Source organism: Semicossyphus pulcher, unplaced genomic scaffold (assembly GCF_022749685.1).
Source record: "Semicossyphus pulcher isolate SPU_LCO1_2020_fin unplaced genomic scaffold, fSemPul1.0.p SCAF_10, whole genome shotgun sequence".
NCBI classification, from domain to species: domain Eukaryota; kingdom Metazoa; phylum Chordata; class Actinopteri; order Labriformes; family Labridae; genus Semicossyphus; species Semicossyphus pulcher.
The window spans coordinates 14697871-14722162 of record NW_027211604.1 but is presented as its reverse complement, the minus strand read 5'-3'; the positions used below and the strand labels follow the sequence as shown (position 1 = coordinate 14722162).

At 43.1% G+C, this 24292-nt stretch overlaps 1 protein-coding gene across 1 annotated transcript in view; it reads right to left on the bottom strand.

Annotated features, from left to right (window-relative positions):
• ubl3a (ubiquitin-like 3a) overlaps positions 1-21332 on the bottom strand; it is a 37152-nt gene extending 15820 nt beyond the window's left edge. The window contains exon 1 of the mRNA XM_069675699.1: positions 20633-21332. Coding sequence (XP_069531800.1) covers positions 20633-20662 — 30 coding nt within the window. The 5' untranslated portion in view covers positions 20663-21332. The remainder of the gene's footprint in view (positions 1-20632) is intronic.
• Between the last annotated feature and the right edge of the window lie 2960 nt (positions 21333-24292).

Below are 24292 nucleotides of genomic sequence, written 5' to 3'. Positions count from 1 at the left end.
CATTCATTCAGGCGAAGCGGCCGTGCCTGAATAATCAAAATGGAAAATAATAACATCTTGTTTCTAAGCATTATATTGACAGCAAGCATTTAACTTAAGGAACGTATACTTACAAATACTTATTTCTCATTTTATAAGGTGTCTTAAGGTTCATTAAATCCATTACGTGCTGGAATTGTCGCTCCAAAACTGCTTAAATTTCTTTATAATAACATAATACTGAGCTTATAAAATTAGTGCTGCTTTTGAAGGCACACATGTGACCCTGCTGGCCTGGGATCAAAGTTTTCTGTCCCTGTTTGTTCATAAAGGGAGCAGCATGTTCAGGGAGCATAAAGCACAGACCTTCTTCCTGCTGAGCTCTATTAAAGCCATTAATCATTAAAGAGAGGATCTATGTGAGAGAGGCTGTGAGAGCAAACACCACAGACCTGCATCAGATGCACTTTCTGGTGCTTCATGCTAACTTCCTGTGGCGGAGGCGGCTAATGGCTACATTACAGTTCCAGATGAAGGTTTCTGTCCTTCTCAAGTAGAGCCCGATTGATGTGGGATTTTTGAGACAGATACGGATACCAATTTAAGAGGGGAAATATCAACAGTTACCAATATGGCTGCGAGTATAGTGAGTTTTGGAGCTGGAATAAAATTAGACCAGTTTATATGTGGATTATGTTCCGATTTGGTGTCGATACAACAATGCTAAAATAACCAGAAGGCTGCTTTCTTAAGTGTATTAAAAGAAAATGATACTTTGCTACACACGCTGAGAGTATTGTGAACAACGAACTCAAAGCATGCTATGTGATGACACCTGAACAGATATCTCTATTAAGGTCTATATTGGCCCGATAATATCGTCCTACAGATATATCAGTCAAGCTCTATTCCCAATAGCATCAAACTTACTGTGGCAGTTTAATTGCACAAAGCAAAATAAGCCTTGATTGGGTCCAGATCTCTAAAACTCCACAACGTCGACTGATTTGTCCGGCATCATGACCAATTGATCAAAAAGTAATCAATCCAATGAGCGCCACAGGGGAAGTAATGATTTGCCAATCAGCCCAGCTGGGACTAACTCTGATGTCTAACTGTGCGCCTGAACCAATGGTGGCCAATAAGCTTATTTGACGTAGGCCCCATGTCTTTTCAATATTTGGTTTTAGCATGACCGCCAGGGTCAGCCCTACACAAGGGTCTGTATGTGACTGACTGAGTGAGTGACGGTACTGTCACAGCCGTACAGCGAGAGAGTTGCAACATCGCGATGGCAGATCATGGAGCAAATTGGACCTCCACTGACACGACTCTCTGTCTATACGGCTCTGGATACTTTGTTCGGGGAGTAGGCGGGGCTGCTTGTCTGCTGTCCTCACCTACATCTGCAGAGCGCACCTGTTTTCAAACACGTTGTCATCGGCCTCATAAGGACGGTCCTTGTAACACATTGCCCACAAAAGCGCACACTGACCGGATGCAGCCACATACTCGGCTTTGACCTTGTTTTTTCTTTGCATTGCCTTGTTCCACACTGAATGATAATATTATATATATATATATATATAATATTGTGAAGCCTTTTATACATTGCAATTCTGCCTCAGCGTTGTAACGAAGCTCCTCCGTTATGCCACCTTTGCCATTCCACATTGGACCATGCAGCGCTGGCGTGAAGCCGCCCCAGTGTGTGTTTTTACACAACATTCTGGCATTGCAGAAGCAAAACGTGCGCATACACACACACGGGTCTGTTCTGCCCTGCTGGCTCTGCTGTTCACACAGACACCGTCACGCCTCTGATACTACCTCTGATGCCCTCCCAGAGGCGGAAAGACTCCACCATTCAGACGTAACAGAGGCATAATAATCCTACCTCGAACTGGCAGTGTATAAGGGGCTATTGATTCTGGGGGAAATGTTGGTCTCTAGTCATTGGTTAGGGACCCACCCCTCATGACTGGTTAAATATGAGGCAAAACAAAATATCAATTTAAGCTGTCCTGCTAAATTTACTATCTACGATTACAAGGGGAAATCCATTATATGTCTTATAAACAGAATTCAACTCTCGCTCTGTAGGTTTCTCACAGCGGTGGGCTTGTAGATTTGATTTTCACGGTGCACTCAAAACTCCGACTTTCAATCGAGGAGAAAACAGGCGAGAAAACTCCTTTCTTCTTCAAGTTACCCTCACCGCCATCACTCGTTTGCCTAATTATAACTCAGTCATCTGATCATTCCTCGTTGCTCTTACAAAGCCCGTATCTGTTTTTCTACTGTCATTAAAAAAAAACCTGTCCTTTGATTTGCTGACGTCCTCATCACAGCTCCCTCTCCTTCCTGTCACGAGCACAGATCAGCTGTTTCCTGCGCTGCAGCTGGCACGGTACCTGACAGCACTCCGCTTTCACGTCCTCTCTCTTCATCACTCCCTCCTCCTGGCTCGCAGACAGATAACCCTTTAATCTATCAGTTGCAGAAACAGGTATAGCTCTCTTTCATGCTGTCATCTCTCCTCCTGGCGATGAACTGAAAAACTCACACACACACACACACACACACACCCAGGGCTGCATTCCTCTCCTGACAGACAGCAAGTAGGTGCCTTTGATCACACTCTCTTCCTCATGCGCCCTCTCTGCGATCAGAGCTGTCACGGGAGGTTGACGCAGGTTTACGTCAAACCGGCTGCCTCCTGACGCTCCCTAAACCCCGAAGTCTTTCTTAATTCATTCTTCAAAATGGGTGTTGGTAACCCCAGGGCTAAATGAATTAACTTGCGAAATGTGGGCCACAGCAAAACTGAAGCAAACTACTTTGCATTACCCACACACTGATGGGACCCTGCGCGTGGAAGCAGAGAGATCAAAGGGATCTTTAGCGGACATAAGTGCATGATAGGACAGAGCGAAGAAGGTGTGATGAGGAAGGTGAAGGAACTGAAGTACTTGCAGCATTAAGCTAGCCTGGTGAAGAGTTTTTAATGGTTTAAGTCTGGCTGCCCTCATTTTAACGCTGCTTCCCTTTTTCACGGCTAAACCATCATAACTTTTCCGGATCCACAGACAGTGAATAATAGAACAAACTGATGGACACTACGCCAGCAGCTACATTTAGCTTTGGCTAGCATTAAAGGAAATGATTGTCCTGTCTTAATGCTAAGCTAAGCTATTTAGCCCCCAGCTGCAGCTTTTTATAATAAGCATATAGGCACGAGAGTGGTATTAATCTTCTCTTGACTTGCACACACTGTGTTCATTCTGTTTCCACAGGCACTGAACTTTTACGCGTCTGAAGAGATAAAAATATGATTTATTTCAGAGCTCATTTAAAGTCACAGCAATCTTCCACACCACAGCTTAGTTCCTCATTTTGTTGTAAGCTGTCGAGCACAAACATGATAACTAATGCATGAGCACACACTTTAATGCTTTCATGTTTGCAATTGGAAAAAAAAAAAGGTAGGTAACAGTATGTTGGAGGAATCCCCAGGCTTCTCAGCTCAGTCTGCAGGCTGCTGCGAACGCCAGGTTTCAGGCTACATTTTGTGACGTCACAAAGTGCAGCTTTAGCAGGCTTCGAAAAAGCTCACCAATCAGAAGAAAGTGGGCTTGTGGGGGCGGGGCACAGAGCACCAGTGTGACAAATATGAGGAGACTGTAAATTATGCTAAGCTACTCCACAGGTTTCACAGAGTAAATTCTAAGGTTGAAATTAGCACAATAACCTCCCTTTAAATTTGAATACTTATGGTGCATAATTGGCTATTTGTATTACTGTTTCACATCTGAATGTATTGTTCAGTTGATATGCATCCTGATAAGGCCACATATTCATCATTCACCAGGAAATACACACACACACACATACACACATGCTGCCATAGCTTAAGCTTTTTGGCAATTTTAAAATAACATAAGGAGCAGGGACACTTTATAAATGACCAGAGAAAGCAAGAGATGGACGGAGTAAAACGAAAGAATGTCACATCAGACTCTGCTGCCCTCATCTCATCAGGGGAAACAAAACTGTAGAAGAGTATAAACCTATAACTGAGACAGACTGACATAAAAAGATTTAACAGAAAAGGGAGAGAGAAAGTAAGACAACAGAGTCCTGTATCGCACATCACCACCAGAGTGCTGATGCTGTGCAGGCGCCATGATAGCGATGACGAGGTCTGAGGCTTCAGGAGGACACGCAGAGGAAACGCTGACATCTTTGGAGACGAGCCAGAGGGACCGAGGGACGAAATTAGAAAGAGTGAGAGGGACAAGGGAGAGACGCAAAAAAAAAAAAGAAGCAAGACGCGGGAACAACAAAGGTCAGAGAGGAGGAAGCATGAAGGTGAAATCCACTCAGCTCCTTCGTGAATCTACTAGCTATGGAGGTGTTTTACATTCACACACATTTTGAACATGACACAAACGTTAGCGTGCACACTCTGAGGCTCTGGTTCTGAAGCTGTTGGCCGAGACATGAAATTGCCTTTGTATGCTTTAATCGATTCTCCCCTCGTCCCTCTGTCAGCATCCAGACTGTCAGTCCCTCTCTCACAGTGTAACACAAGGAAAGGGAGGAGATAGAGGACGGCATAACAAGGTGCTAAACAGCGAAATAAAGATGAGCAAACAAGTGTGAGGAAAAAAAGAGATAAATGTGAGACGTGTAGTAAAATGAGGTTAGCACCTCAGGAGCTGATAAGCATTCCAGCGATGGGGATGTTTGTCAGCCCACATGCTTCCAGCTTAGGAGGCGGGTTATCGGCTCATAACATCTGTCTGCTTCACCACATACAAACTGGGAGAGAGAAGAGGAAAGTGACAGCTACTACAAAACTTTTCCAGCTCTAAGGATGGTAGCTCCAGTCACAACGTCTTGCCGGGTGGTCAAATAGCTGCAGACACAACTAGGGGCGTAAACGTCTAAGGATGTGGATTTATATACAGATTCAATTATCAACGATTCAATAACACCTTAAAGATATGCTTTTATTTTGAAGGTCTGTGTCATTGTTTCCATGTTAAGTATCTACCTGCAAGCTTTGCTAGCTTGAATTAGCTCCACATTTAATTTTGTCTTTTTGTCTGTGCAGCTCCCGTCTCCTCCAGCCTCCTCGTCCGTATTCTGTATCCCAAAGACCAACACGCCACATGCGTGTGCTGTCGCTGCTGCTGTGACGGGACCACACAAAGGGACGACCGGCCCTGATGATGACTTTGATGACAGGACCTCCTGTCCTTTAACTCCTTCATGCTACCATTTGCTCTGCAGCAGTCCTGTCTGCTCCCCACCCCTCCTCCTCCCCCTTCCATCACAGGGTGTCCCACCAATGTGACTTCCTCCCCTGTGGTTTCCTGACCCCCCCGCTATGTGAAAGCCCTGGAGTCGAGTAAAGCATCCTCATGCTGTTCTCCCCCCCCCCTCTCTCCGCCTCCCAGGAGACAACGACATACTCTAATGTGACCTCTGTCTCCCCCCCTCCTCTGACTCTACACCCCCTCCCCCATCCTGTTTCCTAGGTGGTCTCCCCAGCGGTGTGCAGTCTGACGCCCTGCAGTCAGGATTAGCTTGATTTGTAACCTTTCAGTGTCCTTTCTAAGCACAAGCTTCTCCCTGACTTTCATGTGTGCATTCAAAACTACGGTTTGCAGTGTGTAATTAAGAGTACATGATGTCTCTTTTTGAGTTGAGAAAACCGATCAATTTAATCCAAATGCTGTCCTTCAAATCCTAACAACTTGGGCTTATTTGCAAAAGAGTTTTCAGTACGTACACTGAAGGACATTGCTGCACATTGAGCATCCAAAACTCATTCCCTTTCTCTCTTCTTCTTTGTCCCTTTTACTCAGATACTATAAAGGCTGAGCAGACATTTAAAGGAGAAACTGACGTAACACGTGCGAGAGGATGGAGCACGAGAGAGTCAGAGTGGAGATGAGAAACGGCTGAGAGACAGCAGTTACATCCACAACGCTGCGTTTTCTTTTTCTCCCTCAGAAAAGAGTACTGCCCCGCAGTCACGACGCACGTGACGCCGTTACTGCGTGTGTGTGTGTGTGTGTGTGTGTAGAGGAGAAAATGTGTGTCTATATGTGAGTGTGTGACACAGAGAAAGAGGAGGGAGGAGGAGGGGGACAGACTGCTGGCAAGCTAAAATGCCCTCTGTGCTGGAATTTACCAGATGGTAGTGGAGAGAAACAAGCAGGGATATACCACACACACACACACACACACACACACACACATACACACCATACTTAAAACTTATACCTCAGAACCAGGACAAGTGTGGACGTGGGTTTTTCAGACCCGGTAGACCTGCTTATAAATGCCGATTGTCTCTGTTCCCATTGCCAGTGAAGTATACTCTTGTCGGTCTCTTTTCTGCTGCGTCACCGTCTGACGTCACAAAGGCGCCAGAGATAGTAAAGGGTTAGTAAACAGTGAAGATGTCATGGTGGTTGGGTCTTCATTGTATCTATTACTCAGTCAGTTCAGTCTGTGTATCAAACTGCAGGCCGGCAAACTGGGAACGATGTTCGAGCGCTGCTCGGACGGAGACGGGCAGAATTTGTAGCTGAGAGGACGAGGAGTCGCAGAAGTTACCGACGGAGCATAGCAGCGCGCCGGAGAGGGGGCAGAGATTAGCATGTCAACCCGGATTTTATGTTCCCCTCAATGCCGATCGGAGCCGTGGCGATAATTACCCGGGTCTACTGCAGAGTCATTTGACCCGGGCTTGAATACCGATTGTAGCCTTCCCCACGAAGCAAAAAAGCCGGGTGTTAGCGGGTTTTTTAACCAGTGGGAAAGGGGTTAAAGTGAACCCTGTGTTGATGCACCAGCTGAATGTGCCGTGCTTATCAAGAGACTTGGAGGCTACGCTACATTAGCTTTACTAGTGCAGAGGGACGAGCGGCGAAGCGTTGCATTCCCTGAAGTAACAAGTGAAGTGAACACGCCCAACATATTATGTGATGTCACGTTACGTATTATTTTACGATGAAACATTGAGCTGGTAGGAAATGAAATATAAACTTGCCACATTACAATCAATGGCAAAGCAGATTCCACAACTTACTGAAACTGGCCTTTTGTTGCCAAGCAACCCGAACATTCTCCTGCACTCTGTGTCCACAGGTTACCACAGATCAGCTGTTTTTCATGACGTACACTACCAGTCAAAAGTTTGGACACACTATCCCATTCACTTTTGACTGGTAGTGTATATTATCTGTTTGATTTAGTTTCTCATGCAGCCAGTGAACTAAGAGTCTGCTGTGTGATTCAGAGGTACCAGCTTGATCCGTGTCATGACATACACGGCCTGCTGTGATGTTAATTAACAGTATTCAGAACACCTGGCTGAGGTGGAGTGATACACAGAGTGAAAAGTCCCAGTGATGTTGTTCTCTATATCAGCACTTATGGAATGCCTCTTGTCCAATCAGATCACTTGGTCAGAACTAACTGTATAATAATATAGATATATAATTAAATATCTTTGGATGTCTGTAATGCTCATTTTTTGTTTAGAAAAATGTGTATATTCAAAACTAAGGCTGTTTAAAGTGTCGACCTATTAGATTTCATTGTATATTTAACTACTAGAATATAATGCACAAACTACGGTCTACAACATTTAATTGGACTGAGAATCCACCCACTTTACGTGTCTGTAAAATTAAAATTAATTGACGAAACTTATTGCACAACCGTCTGTGTTTACAGCCTGTACGACGCACATCTACAGAGGGGGTTCCTCTTTGTTCCGTGTTTTGCTTTCTCATTGTTGTCTGCTTAGAGATCTGAGCCGCAGGTTGTGTTTGTGTCGAGCGCCACAGGAAAAAGGCAACGTCTGTGGGGAGACAGAGGAAGCAACAACAGGAAGGAACGGCAGCGACTAGAGGGGGGAGGAGAGGGGAGGCGTCTGGGGATACAATTAAGATCTTTTGGAAACATTGTGACACCCCGAGCTAGAAAAAATATGTGTACAGATGACGTTATGCTGTTAAGCTTAAGTTGTGATCATAAATTATGATGTTAACAACCATGCTAAAGGATTAGCTTCCTTTACAGTCACCTGATTTAGCTATTTATAGTGTCCATTTTCAGAGAGTAGCACACTTCAGCTTCAGATATAGCACTATATATTCAACACTTAGGCCTGAAGATTAAAAATTAACCTGATTTAACAGTTGGTGAACTTTAAACCACACTCTACTATAAACTGTTACTGCTCCCAGATCAGCTGACTGAGCTCTTCCGTGCAGAGCTACATGGATGCTAAAGTTAGCTAGACGGGCCGTCCTTACTCTCCTCCACAGAGTGAATGCTGCTGTCTTGTTCTATAACTGTATATGTAGTGAAATTATCTGATCTCCTTTTGTGGAAGTTAAAGTTTTGCTGCTGCTGTTTCCCCCAAGATAAACCCACGCTTCCTCATTACAAGAAACAGAGACAAAAAAAAGGATGAAAAGCCTTGAATTTCTCCATCCAAGGTCCATTGCTTCATTACTGCCAACTCGCTCAGACAAGACACACACACACACACACACACACAACCCCTGCTGGGATCATTAGAGATATTCATAGTCAGAATGCTCAATAACATCCAACATGCAATGACAAATTTGTGCAAGACAGCATGAAGGCCAAATATACCCTCCTTCCATGCTCCCTCTTTCATTCATACTCACACACACACACACACACGCACACCCCTCTCTGGCTGAGCTCTATCTTTAACTCCTCTCTGACCTCAGCCTCTCTACTCCTCATTGACTCTTTCCCACCAACATTTCTCTCTCTCTCTGTGCGCGTCTGACTGAATATCATTCAATAAAAAAAAGATGCAAACAAAGCAGAACCGTTTCCTGCTTCCGTCTCCCTATTACCGCTTTCTTCCGACAGCTCGACGATGGATCGATATACTGTAACATCCTGTTCAACATGAACTTTACAGTCTTTGTGCACAAGCATCAAAAAGGATGACAAGAAGTTTAGTTTTAAATCACCCTGGTATGGGTTGCTCTTTCGGGTTCGTACTGGTTGCATGGTATACAGTAAACGTCCTCATCGCTCTGGGCTCACAGTGAACGTTACCTGCTGTCTTCACACCTCGGCTCACCCCCCCTTTCAGCTTCTACTTCCCAAAAGCGGCAGACGAAACAAGATAACTGGCTGTATGTTTTCAACTGAAATGCACCTTGGGAGTTGTATTTCTCTTCTCCTTTTTCCTTTTTCAGACTGGCCTGTACCTTTTGTGGGAGGGATTTATTTTATTATTATTATTTTGACGTTCGCCTTTAATCAGTAGGACAGCTGAAGAGATACAGGAAATGTGGGGAGTAGATAGTGGACCATGCACTAAATGATCGGCAGACCAGGAGCCGAGCCTGCGATCAGAGCATCGAGGACTGTAGCCTCTATACATGGGTCCCCTGCTCTGCCAACTGAGCTAAACCAGCGCCCCTTACATCAAAGAATTATTTATGTTCTATAGCAGCTGTCTTTTTTTGTACTGATGATTCAAGGCTTTAACGCCTGGAATAAGGCCCACTCTTGCAACTCCATTGATTGGTTTATGAAGAGTGAAATTTAATCTCTAAAAATGTTCATAATTTTCTGGTCGCAGCTCCTTAAAATGTTGTGAATTTTGTTTGTTAAAAATTAGGGATAGACTGATTATCGGCCGGGCCGATTATTAGCGCCGATATTCGGCATTTTGACACATATCGGCATCGGCCTTTGTTTTTTGTTTTGTTTTGTTTTGTTTTAGTTTTTTTTGACACCAATATTTTCACTTTTACTGCAAATGAATATCGGCTTCAAATATCGGTTATCGGCCTCCTTGACTACTAATAATCGGTATCGGTATCGGCCCTGAAAAAACCATATCGGGTCTATCTCTATTAAAAATGAACACAAAAAAAAATCAAACCAAAAAAGAAAACCATAATCCTCTCACTGACAACCACAACACGGTAGAAGTCTGTGTGTGAGATCTGTGCGCCAGCTGATGTGGATGGGACATCCAGTCGCTGCGGCCTGACCTTTGGATGACTGCTCTGTCTGAGAACTGGAAAAAGTCCCTCCACTGACCCTGTGATTCCCTCGCTGCGTATTGCCTATCTGACCGTGCTGGCACACGCTCTGAATATGAGGACAGAATTAAGCACTAATTTAGAAATGGCAGCCTGTCCCAAAAAATGAATCAGGAAGAGGGACAATTGATTCTTGCTCGCCGGCTGCTCTGGCGCACGCATATACACACAGTCTGTGCTGGCAAGGCGTCACTTTAATATAAATGTCCCCTCAGCTGGAAATTGTTTCCAGTACAGCTGAAAGGCTCCTTTTATTGAGCTAGTCAAACACCACCCCCACCCCTTATTCCTTCTACACACACATGCACTGTATTTCTACTGAACATTTAGACCTCCAGAGAAAACTGTTTTTTTCTCCTTTGTTTTTATTTAAAGTGTCGTTAAAATAACAGCTGTGTAGCTTCATGCAAAGACCCCCTTATGTAACATCATTTGAATGCCAATGACAACAGAGACTGCATCAAGACCCCGGAGTTTGTCAATGCAATTACTGCCAGGTGTAAAACTAAAATCAATACAGTATAGGCACCGAGCATATTGATCGAGGACTTGCAGAATTTTCAATAAAGACTTATTATGTGAAAGGAACACATAAGCGTCTAACTGAGCGTCTCCCTGTCTGCATTACTGATTCACATTAGGTCACATTACTGATTGGCAAAACATGTCTGTGAGTGGAATATTAGACGAGGCTAACGTGCAGCTCTGCACCGCTCAGTTCATATGAGGGATTATGCAAAAGAGTGCAGATCTTTCCAAAGATGTTTGGCCGCTCACCTTCCTCTTTCAGCGACTCTCAAATTTCACTTCCTCTTTTTAGTTTCATCAATCAACCAGCCCAGGCCGTCCTTTGAGTTTCATTTCTCCAAAATCAGGAGGCAGTAACTCATATTCTCCCGTTTTAGACAACAAAAAAGCTGTTGGATCACAGCAACCGCAGGGCTGCAGCCTTTATAGTCGACTAAACAAGTTTTAGTCAACCAGGTTTTTAGAAAATCTCCATAAATCTCCATCCAGGAGCTGCTTCAGGTATGTCTGTTGTCTTCAGACACACCTGTAGGGCTACCTACCAAGCCTTCCCCTTTGTGAGAGGTGGACTTGTGGGTAATGTATGCGTGTGATGTAGTTTGGCAGGTTTGTTATGGGAGGCAATCCCTACTGTGTGGAAAGTATGAGGAAGTTTTCCATGTGCTGTTAATCACAGCCATCAGCAGATTTTGTCCAGATAAGCTCAGGTTCAAGTGGTTGCGAAATAAGGCAATGTCTTCTGTGAAGTAGCAGCACGTGTCACAACTGTTCTCAAACTATTAAGTTATATAGCTCGCTAGCAGCTATGACTGAATCAGCCTAAACAAACTAACAAACCAGGACCGAATCGGGGTCAAAGGATGGACAATGTTAATGTAATACAACTGCAATAACACATCAGTCTCATCATCCTTATTATTAGTGCTGGGACAAAATATCGATACGGCAATATATCGTCATCCTGACTCGAGGCTATCGATAGGCTGCCGCCAAATGTCGATATAATATATTGCGCTCTAAACAGATTTCCCTGCTCACCATGTCACTACTTCATGACTCCTCGCGGTGGTGCTTTTTGTTAATCAGATATCGTGATGTATCATTACACGATTCTCTTGTAACATATCAATCATCGTAGAATGAGCCGTGTATCGCTAATCGTATCGCATATCGTATCATATCGTGAGTTATCCTGCGATTCCCACCCCTACTTATGATGGTTTTGTGTCTCTCTGTAGCGTACCACAGTGTTTCTTTCCGCCCTGAAACTCAAACCCTCATAAACATGACACAACTAGTTACCTGATGGCATGAGGAAAGCCTTCAGTCAGGTGAAGCTGGAAGCTACAATGGAGGTCAGGTCTGGTCTTGTTAGGTTTCATTTAGAGTATTTGATGATTTTAAATCCCCAGAGGATGAGTTAACACTCATATTTACACTAACTGAATAATTCTTTCAAGATAAAAGAAACTGTATGTGGAGTCTTTCTCCTGCCCTTGGCGTAGTGCCATTTGGTGGTGGCACAGCACCATGACATGCAAACAAAGGCCTTTAGGTGCAGCTCCAGTTTGTGCTGTTCTCTGGGACAAAAGTGAACCGGTGGAGTGGGTGTAACTCCGCCGGCAAAGCCAATAAGCAAACACGTCACACTTAACAGGAAGAACAGGTTGTGCTTAGGCCGGTTTCTTCATGCAAATGTGTGCACGCATAAGTACTCGGACGAAGCACACATAATGTGAAAGGTGCTGCGGGCATACAGAGTCCAGTTTGGACTTTGTCGTGTTAGCGCCATGCGAGTGCTCACGTATTACTCACACTCACACCCACCCGTTTATGTCACGCTCTGACTACCTAACACTTGGCATCAAAGCTGAAGAGTGTCCTCACTTTGTCCGGAGGTGCTCAGTGCAAGCATGTACTTCAGAGGCTGCTGCGAGAGCTCAGGAATCATAATCATCACTGTGAATTTGGCTTGTGTGATGTCACTACCGCTGCTCCGACAATATTCAAGGACAAGCAGGACACAACAGTTGCCTATTCAGTGCCGAGAGCGATCAGGAGCAGAATCAATAGCGTAGACCAGAAGCTTCCTCTTGAACCGGGACCCTGGGAGCCCCTGTACCGCTGAAGTGGTTGAACACATTCCTCAGCCTGAGCAAAGCCATACCTGCCAACACTGACTGCTGAAAAGAGGGGGATTTTCCAGCAGAATAAGCCCTTATCCCAACACGCACACACTGACTTTTTCTTCTTAGAAAGCCTCTGGGTTACTCACAGAGCCGCTCATTCTCCCAGCCCGGGCTGATCAGAAATGCAAACGCACTATAAAAGAGATAGGGTCTCTTTCACGCCTGCCGAGCGATGAAATCTAATAGCTAGCTTCATCCTCCAGATTTAATCTCGCTGGTTATTAATGTTTGCTTTGTGAAATGCGCCTCCAGTCTGAATTATCATGCGCGGAACAATCAAAGGCGGTTTTATCAGCACTGCCCACTGCAAACATCCAAATTAAGGTGATGGTTTGATTAAGACACCTACATGTGTTTAAATGGGCTGTTTGATATCAGATCTGCTGTCTGGGAGGATGTGCGGTAGCCTCCAGTGTGCAGGGAAACAAGAATTTAGCAGAAAATCTGAGTGAAAATCTGATGTTTATTTGTTTTAGCTCTGAGCTAAGTTCAAACCACCCAGCAAGTTCAGCTATTTGGAGAGTTAGGTGCAACATGCCATCTGGAAATGAAATGAAAGTTTTATTCCCTCACAGTCGCAACTTATGCCACTTGCTGGAGTCATTTCTCTTCTTTGATTAATTCAAACAGAGCATATACATGTTTATAAACAGGTTCAGAAAATACAAAAAACATAGCAGTCAATCTCATAGACTAGAAGGTGACGTGGCCTCTGGCGACAACCTCTCACTTGAATTTTTAAGTCCATTAACATTTTGAAAATGCTGAAATCCAGGTTTCAAACGTTTACAATCCAATGGGCGATGTCGCAGCGGCTGCGTCTACGTCTCATATACAGTCTATGGTCAGGCTACAAGACAGAAAACATCTACTGACTCATGCTAATGTGAGCAACATGACTCCCATAGAGGACACATGCAGCTACACAGCAGCTTATGAATAACTGATCACCTGGATGAGACATTAAATATGAGGAGAAGTGTTGACAGGTATGTAGAATCAGATCATTATTCATAAAGGACAACACGTGCGCAGACACATGCCACGACTCATACACAAACATCAGCAAACAGTTACATAAGCGATCAATACATGAGAGGTTCTCAACAGGACTTCCTGTTGGTGTTGTAGACACGCATCGATACCATTGAATTAGCCCTTCACAGTCACAGAGGACGGCTGGACATTGACAAAAGCTGAGCTAGCACCAGCAGCCGTCAATAAAAACACAAAATGCTCCAGCTTACAGAGACCAAGCGGGACAGGAACACAAATACTACAACACATTACAGAAACAGATCAACAAACTTCTACAGCCGTCATCGATTCTTTCTCCATTCATATCCATCAAATATGACCTAAAACAACATCTCAGTAATACTGAGTAATCACGTCATTCATCTCATGTAATATTGATATTTTAGTTGCACAATCTGTCCGTGTTTTAACTCTGAGTCATTACTCTCCTGAAATACTTGAATTTAAACTGAACGGAGCACAAACTCCGGCACCTCTGCAGCTGCTGTCAGAACTTTCCGCGGCGCTCCGAGGCCGACATGTGACAACGTCAGAGTCAATACATCAACTCGTGCACCCGGGCGCTATGATGTAATCGTGATCTGTGACTCAGACTCGCAACACATGGCATCAACAACGCACACGCCGACATACTCCATCCAACTGGCACATTGTTCAATCTTCTTTCTTCCTCCGAAAGTGTCAATCAAAGCCCCCGTCAGCGGCTCCCGCCCGAGGCTGAGCGCCGCCTGCGGACCTCTCTCTCTCTCTCGGGCTGCTCCGTGACGTGGAGTGCTGAGCTAAGCTGGAGTAGCAAGACGGACAGGGAGTGCTGTTTTCAGCAGCAAGGATTCCCCACACATTGTTCTTTCAACTGCGGCCAACACACCGCTGACCTCTGACCTTGACCTTTGACTCCTTTGTGGGTGTGTGTCCGTGTGTGTGTGCCCCCAGGGGACTCTGAACAATGTGGGAATGAACTATTAACTGCTTTCAAAGCACCAAAATTAGAATTAGCCACACACAGAGCGGCGGAGTGAGCTAGCTGTTAGCCACATAAGATACAGTAATATATGGAATAAATATGCTTTTCTATATAGTCCTTGCTAGTACAGTGGCACTATAATTATGAACATCAGCTAATGATGATTAACAATAAAGCCATTAAACTTATTTGATTAATCAGTTGGTCGGAAAGCAAATTATTCCTCTGTTTTTATTCATTTAAAAAAGTCTAAAATTCACTTGTTATAGTTTCTCCCTTGAGTTTATCTTCCATAAGAATGAACTGCATATTTTTGGGGCCTTTTTATGTTACTTATCAATTAATCAAAAATATAATCAGCAGCTTAATCAAATAAATATTAATAAAAATAATCTTTAATCATAACTTTAACTGAAACTCACAACATTAGCCTGAATAATCGAAATAGGGATGCACGATATTATCGGCACGTTATCGGTATCGGCCGATATTGGCTTAAAAATGAACTATCAGATATCGGCCAACACGCCGATATCCGCCGATATAATTAACCAATATAATAATGGGCTGCTGCATACTTGATTAAATGCCCGACCTCGGCGCAATGTCCCCGGCGCGAAGAAGACCTGCGCGGCGCAGCGTGATGACGTCACGTGTGTCTACCTGCAGCATGAGAGAGTTAGAAGCCAAAATGTCCGTGGTGTGGAAGTTTTTCAAAGTGTCCGAAATAGATCGCAAAACTGCTATTTGCAATGACTGCTCAGCTTCAGTGATGCGAGGAGGAGCCAAGGCAAAGTCTTTCAACACTACAAACTTGATTAACCATCTCAAGACCCGTCACCCCGACCATTGTAACAAATGTGATAAGAGTATCACCATTATACTGTACGCTAATTCCAATACAGAAGAGAGTTGATGATAAAAAAAATATCGGTATCGGTATCGGTAATCGGCTAAATGAGTTGTAAAATATCGGCATATCGGACATCGGCAAAAAAATCCAATATCGTGCATCCCTAAAATAAAGAGACTGCCATTGATTCTATGGACCTTTGGTCAGTTAGACCTCTTGTTGGGCAGGACGTTTGTCCAAATTGCAGCCTGATGAAAAAGTGACTCATTCTGTTCAAATGAACATGAACAACATCCGAGAAAAGGGTTAACACGCTCTGTCGTACTCCCCGGTCTGGTTGAGTAACCTGACTGTAATCGTCACCTCCAACACAAATTAACACATACTCAACCCAGCACAAATGACGCGGAGTGTGAGTGTGTGTGAGTGTGTGTGAGTGTGTGGACACAGTGTATATTTAGTCACATCAGGTTCGGATGTGCGTCAGGTCGCCTATAAAAACACCGCTTCCTTCCTGGAGGAGGAGACGCACAGTCATATTGTTACATCTGTCTTCCAAAAAAACATGTTACGCAGCGCTTCACTGACGGTTAATAAATTATTGACCAACACTTTATACATGATTTAGAGAAGCACAAGTGTTTGGTTTGCAGGTTGTTATTTATCCTTCTCCAGTAGACAGGGTTGGAAGAAGTAGTCAAAGCCTTTATTGAAGGGAAAGTAGCAGCACCATGCTACAAAGTACCAGGAACTTTTAGCTCCAGAAACTTCTCTTCAAGGAAGTAAATAACTAGTAACTTCATACTCATGTACTTTGTGCAACAACTTCAATAACAACAACCGCAGACTTCAGGAAATGATGACAAATATGTCTATCTTATTTACGTATGTTTGCTGATGATTCATTTATAGAAACTGAATTTCTGAACATTTGTAAAGGCAGAATTGTTGCCTTTATCTGAAAGTTAAATCCATCAATCTTCAATAACGACTTACTAACATTTATAACTCAGACGTTTAACAACTTAAAAGCGGTACTGTACCCATCGTGTCGTCATTATGTTCTATCGAGTAGCGGTTGCAGGCAGCAGTTAGCTTAAAGTTTGTCATGTTGATGACAGAAATGTGTTGATTTTAGGGCTGCTATTTCTGTCGTTATTACTTATTTATTACTTATTATTACCTTGTAAATCTGCTCTGATGTCATCCCTTTTTGTCTCCAATCTTAATCCCGCCTACAGACGTCTGATTGGTTTCCTAAGTAGAGCTTTAACTGATGTTTATTTCATCTAGATGTTCCTGTCTTATCTGCTGGGATGAGATTGATCTAGAGCAGTGATTCTCTCTCTCTCACACGCACACATACCTGCAGTGAACCCCACCCCACCTAGACTCAATCCCTCCACATACTCGCACACTCTCTCACAAGGGCATGCACACCTCAGATCCAAGCGTCCCACTGATGCCATGGGGACCATTTCGATCCTGTCAGCACTTCTGGGCTCTGCCTGGAGCGAGGTAATTTCTCCCCCTCCTCCCTCCCCATCCCCATCCTCCTCCTCTTTTCTCTCCTTTTCGAAGACAGAAAAAAAAAAAAAAACATCCTCCATTCTCAAGAGGCGGGACTATTTCTTCCTCCCATTCTGTCTTTCTCTCTCAGATTCATTCACCCACAATATTTGGCAGCAGCAATCTCCGCTCCTCCTACTCCCACTCCCACTCTATACAGCCTTCAGATGTGTGTGTGTGCGTACACACTGACTTCCACAGACTGAGAGAGGGTTCAGGGGAGGGATATGTTGGGGAAAAGAGTGGAGAAGCTGCATCTGCTGCTGATTGTAACCACACAGGACGAGTTAAATGCAGATATTTCCTTTGGGAACACACGGAGCTATCTGTCAGAAACACTGAGCGTCTTACTAATGTGCAGAATTTGACCTTTATGTTTCTGCTGCAGGCATGTTACAAACCTGAGCCTGAGGACAGCAGCTCTGGCAACAATAAAAAAGTGTGCTTAAGAGTTGAAAAACATTTCTACTTCACGGTGAGAGAAGTGAACAGTACGCCCGACCCTGGGGATGAATGATGCGATAATAATGTGATACTTCCCCTATAGGGAAATTTTTAGAGCACAAATCAGGCTGAGCTTCAAACCAGCTGGCAGGAATTCAGCGTGTTGCTTTAAGACACTTTAGCACAGCAGCTGGATGCTTGAAAAAAAACTGCCTGAAAGATGGCGCCGCTGAAATACATAAGAAACAATGTTCTAACACTGATACAGGTATGGGGAAGCTCTCAGATACTGAAGAAAATGTAGGGTCAGGTATCGTATCGGTATCAGCATCAGTATCGGTATTAGTGTTGTTAAGTATGCAGGGCTATGCACCATCCAATACCATAATTAATAAGCTCCAGAGAAAACAACTCCTTCACTGCAAAACAATTCTCCTTTACAACTCAAAAACATTAGCCAAAACTGCAATTTGCGCTGGACCTCCACCAAGGATGTATTATGTTTTGCAGCGACAAAAAAGAGTAGATCAGGTAAAGATAGCCAACGACGGTGCCGCTAACATTAGCCTGGCTTGTTTTTAGTTTTGGACAAAGATACTTAAACATGCATAAACATCGAAACAGTTTCATGTTAAAAATCTGTGTTTTTTAGAGGCTTTTCTGCATACTCATTATGTAGCTTCAGCTACCGCTAACGTTAGCTTAGCTTATTTAAAGTTTAGGATCGAGACAATTAAAACATTTAAAAAACAACATAACAGTTTCAAGTTAAAACCCTTTGTTTCTCAGACACATCATTTTAGGAGGGGCTGTGAGTCGAGCTGCCGCTAACGTTAGCTTAGCTTGTTTTTAAGTTTTGGACAAAAAATACTTAAACATCTAAAAACACTGAAACAGTTTTATGTTAAAAATCTGTTTTTCAGACGCTATTCTGCATACTCAGCAGGTGCTGTGAGCCAGGCTGCCGCTAACGTTAGCTTAGCTTCTTTTACATTTAGGATGAGATATTATTAAAACATTCAAAAAACATTTTAACAGTTTCGTGTTAAAACCTGTGTTTCTCAGGCGCTCTTCGGCTGATACAACTAGCAGGAGATGCTGTGAGCCAGGCTGCCGCTAATGTTAGCCTACCTTGTTTTTAGCTTAGGATCAGAGATAATTGAAACATCGAATAAACAATGAAACAGATTCAAGTTAAAACCTGTGTTTCTCAGATGCTCTTCGGCAGACACAGCATTTAAGAAGGGGCTGTGAGCAGAGCTGTTGCTAACGTTAGCTTAGCTTGTTTTTAGCATAGGATTCCTTCAGTGTTCATCCTTCACAAGGTCTTATCTGTAATCTATATCTTATCTTATCTATAACAACCAAACAGTGCGACTGAAGTTCATATGAAGCGTCACTCGTCCACACAGATGGTGGCATAACACCTTCTATAAATGTTCTTTAGGATTCACGAGGATTTAGTTACTGCATCATATCAGGTCAGAATATGAAAGATTCAGCTCATGATTATGTTTGTAATCCATGCAAATTCCTTGCTATGTGCTATACTTAGACACAAGGCCACATATACATAGAGGCCGGCTAACATCTAACTTCCTCACAGCATTATCCCGATACCCTGACAACATAATGGACCTGCTGTTTCAGGGGATCAGCTGGACGTGGACGTAGCAGGAGTACAGGCACAGCTGGGATCGCTGGTCTCTGCATTGAGGGGCACATTACGTGGTTTATCCTTTCTATACTTAGACCTGGAGGTATTCTTAGAGCCACCACGCACTCGCAGCAAAGATGACTGGCAGACGGAGGGGAAATATTATGTCTAAGACTGCAGTAAAGCCAACCAAAGACACTTTGTACGCCTAGAATTTGAGGAAAATCTTCTCCCGAGGAGCTGACATAAATCTTTATGGTGATTGGTGATAATACACAACCAGTAAGCTTGTGTAAAACAGGTACATAAGTCATAAGAGGATAGTGCCTTTAGAGGGTGGGGGTAAGCTGATAAAGTCACCTGATGATGACGACCACAGACTTAAGGTCATAAAGTTTAGCCTTTAGTCTTTTAAAGTACAACAACATCAGCAGGTATGACATAATGGGGTTGCAGCAGAATGCAATTACCGGTCACAGTGCACTCAGAACCAGAAGAGCAGCATCTAACCTACACCCAAACTCCAGTTTCTTTCCGTCTTGGGTTAAAAAAATGTCAAACATAAAATATACAGCAGGCACAAGTACAGAGATGGAGTCTTGATTTGATCAAAGCTTGGCAGAAGGATCTGAGAGGAATACTAGTGTTTGACCAAATGTATGCACTCTTGATGTTCTCTGTGATAGATTACAGGACCAGTTAGGGCACTTTCACACTATAGAGAAATCAGAGGGAGTCGGTGGCTGCCTGAAACTACACGGAACAAACACCAATAAAAATAAGAGTACAACTTGTATTGTATGGTCAGCAAAATAACAAAGTAGGGATACACGATCTGGCCCAGTGAATGTGTACATTTTAAACTTGATGTTCTCTGCAATTAGGTGGAAAAAAACATGTGTCTAATATATCAGTATCGGAATCGGTTAAAAAAAAGGGTTGGAAAATATCAGCTTATAGGATATCAGCAAAAAATCCAATATCGTGCATCCCTACAACAAAGTATTAAAGTAATGGAGGTATAACATTGATAAGGACCATGTTACTTAGGACAGAGGTCCAAAGTGTCCATCCTAAGGTTAGCTGGATATCCTCAAACCAAACTGTTGGAGTCACAACCACTGTCACACCGGGCCTAAACAGCTATATTCCCAACACCGTGAAGAAACCAGAAGTGAAGAACATTTCAACTCCTGTTTTAATCCGCTTTTTGTTAGTGAAACTCCTGTGGTAATAAATGTATGCAAATGGTTATGGGTGTTCAGTCAATCATCTCACCATGTCCGCTGGGGTGCAGCTGCCCGTCATCGTGAAGGTTTTCCCGGTCCTCGGAGGGGTTCACACGCAGACACACGCTCACACACACAAGGCAAGGACACAAATATTTCCTCTTTTTAGTCACCCCTGGTAATAGCTCTCGAAACCACTTGAACCCACGTCGTTGTTGGGTTCGGAGCAGGAAACAAAAACACAATGTATCCCTGGTGGTGTCAGGCTCTCTCCACAGTCACAACACTGAGGTAGTCAGGACGTGTTACAGCTTCTCTTCCTCTCTATTGCACAATCCTTTCGTTGATCATTTTCCACAGAAATCGGTCAAATTTGGGAGTTTAGTACATATACACTAATGTTAGTGGGATAAGCGGTCGACCCGAGGGCCTCCTCCGACCCTCCAAACATCAAGGAAATGCTGCTTTAGAAAAGGTGCCTACGCCATGCGAAAAACCAAATACTGCTGGCACATCCGGACTCGGATCTTTTTCGCTCTTGGAGAAAAAAAAGAAGAAGCAATATCCGTAAGGTTAACGGTTACCGTCCCCCGATAAACTCAAACGCTTCAGACAGGTGGAAAAAAGGCGCCACACGGTGAAATGTGTCGGTCTTTCTCTTTAAAACGGGACTTTGTGTTGATTGTTGTTAATGTTACGGACTGCGCTGCTGTACCTTTGCGACTCGTTCAGCTGTCATCCTACCTAACCGAACTAACGTCAAGCCAGTGACGGAAAACGTAGTGGGACGTCCGGTAAAGTTTTTCAAAATAAAACATATTTTTATATGCATTATACGCATTTCGTTTTCCTTTTGGTAATGTTATATCAAGAATGGGTTTTTTTTTTTTTACCACTTATCCTGTTCAGGGTTGCGGGCTGGGGTTGCTGAAACATATCCCAGTTTTCATTGGGTGAAAACTAGGTATATTATCGGCACATTATCAGTATATTCATAATAGCTTGAAAATGACATATTGGCATTGGCAGATATGTCATTTTCTGCTGATATAATGCTTGATGATTCCTTAAAAAACGTTTGATGTAATGCTATTACATTAACTTGGCGTGAGTGTGCGTGCAAAAACCATGGAAAATATCAGCATATCAGATATCGGCAAAAAATCGAACATCGTGCATCCCTAGTGAGTCTGGGCTGATCAGCAGTCAATCAAAGGGCTGACACACAGAGACGACCATTCCATGCCATAGTGAACCCTTGGATAACCCTACGATGAAACATGATAAAGAAATGCCCCCTATGCTGACTCAATGTGCAAGAAAATATGTTAAGTGTCCTCTAAAATGCCCATTTGGTGCAGAAAAGATAATTGCCCTCCATGGTGCCCACCCAGAAGAGAAAATGTAATAAACTGTCTTCTAGGGTGCCATTCCAGTGGAGAAAATGTGACAAAGTGCTGTCTGGAATGCCCCCATCCACTGGAGAACAAGTGATGCAGTGCTTAAATGTCTTGGAGAAAACCCAAAAGAAAATGTTGCCAGATAACACTTATTTATGTTCTCGTTCTTGGTGATATTAAATCTGATTTTAAACTATGTTTTATTCAGAAAATGTTCTTAATATTTTTAAGTAAACAGTAATTACACTTAATAAAGTGTCATATCGGGGAAATGTATGACTCTATAATTATAATATTTGTATTTAACCCTTTTAAAAGCATTTTGGTTCATAGCTAGCCTAGAAATTCAGTTATTGAACCAAAGCAACCACTATTCAAAACGTAAACCTTCACTTTACAAATTTTAAGAATAACGAAATATTTCAATATTCTATGATACAAGGGTTCATTATTAACTATATTTAAACGTTTCATTTAGTTTCATTTAAAGCTTTATTTTGAAATCAGAATACCTTTATATCCGGGTTTAATGTCCCTCAATGTGCTGGTTGATGCAGCCCCTTTAAGAACATGGCGGCAGTCCCCAGACTGGGGGGAGGAACAGAGAGGATAGTGCTGGAAGTAGTGGGAGCATAAGGCAGCACACACCTCTAAAGAAACAAGCGTGGAGGGATGGGTGCATGGAGAAGGGGTGTGGAAAATCAATTCAACCTATCTGGAAAAAGAGGAAAGAGTGCTATTCATGTGTATTTACACGCCACACCTCATCTAAACTGGGAAAGATCTTAGTCTCAGTTTTACTGTGGAAAAATCTCAAATTATAGAGCTTAATCAAACCTTTACTAACCAATACGAGCAAGATACTTCAGTGATTGCTTCAAAGAAAACAAATTTTCTGCCTGTCACGTGTGGGGGAGGTCAAAGGTTATGGTGAGCTGCAGGTTTAATAATAACTCAAGATTATGATGGACTAGTTGATTTCAACCTGAGACTAAAGTAGGCCTGAACTGTTTACATTTATATTAGAAATTATGCATAGTGAGAGGTAATTAGAAGTGACCAGTGTGTTAGAGGATAAGGCCAGGCCACAGCCTGCAGTACAGAGCTAACCAACACATAAGCCAATCAGCATCCAGGATTGCATGAGGAGTGTATAATTTCCTGCAGAGCTAAAATGTCTCAATAATGATCTTCAATAAAAAGAGAGAAGATTTTCGGGGTGAAATACGGAATTTGCTGTACTGGAACATATCAAGTAAGTATAGCATACAGTACATTATACACAGAATATACTTAACATTATTATGAGGAGTTGTAACAAGACTTGACAGTTCCATTATAGTAGTTAAATATATTTGCCTTGTTACTTATAGCGTGCATCTAATAGGTATGTAATATAATATCCTGTCCTTGGTGAAGTGCTGTACCTTGTGTGTGTGTGTGTGTGGGCCCTATTTCCGTCAGAGGTGGAGATGCGTATCAGCAGCAGGTCTGTCCTCTCTCTGGTGGGCTGAGTGAAATCCATTGTGGCATCAGGAGTGGCTTTTTCTCTGAGATCTACAGGATTAACCACCTAATCTCCCCACCATAAAGGGAGAGTGGAGAGGGGGTAGTGAGTCTGACATACACACACACACACACACACAGACACACAAAAGCGTAAGCATGTCTGCACAAACACAGTGAGGTGTGAAAGTGTTTTTGTGGGCCATGTTTTTAAAATTAAGGTCAGTGTGTGATTTCCAGCCAGTGAGCCAAGTAGGGCGGTAACTAACGTGTGTTGTCATCATTAATTCATCTCTTGATTATTTCCTGTTTGGTTGGAATTTTTTGAAAGATAAAATTATAAATTTGTCAGGAAATTTTGAAATATTTGAGGCCTTCAAACTACTTTTTTATCTGTAGTCAATACGATTATATAAAACAGGTATTAAGAGCAAATTGTCCAATTTAGGAAGCTTAAAGGAGAAGTTTGGTGTTTTTAAACCTGGGCCCTATTTTTATGAATTTGGGTGTAGCGATGACTCATAGGAGCTAAAACGTTTTGAATCGGTCCGGTAGATGGGCTCCGCCGTAGCCGTTTTATGACCACAATGGCTGCAACATAATCAACCGGGGCAAAGTACGTCCACTAAAAGAGTTTGTTTTTACCACTGACAAACTCAGATTGTTTCTCCAGGTGTCCGGCAACATTACAGAAATGATCTACAAAGATCGTCCTTTTCTTAAAGAGCAAGATCCTTTTTGGGTAACCAGAAACAGAAGTCTCGCTCAAGGAGAGGTCTCGCTCTGGAATCCCGCGGCTGGTG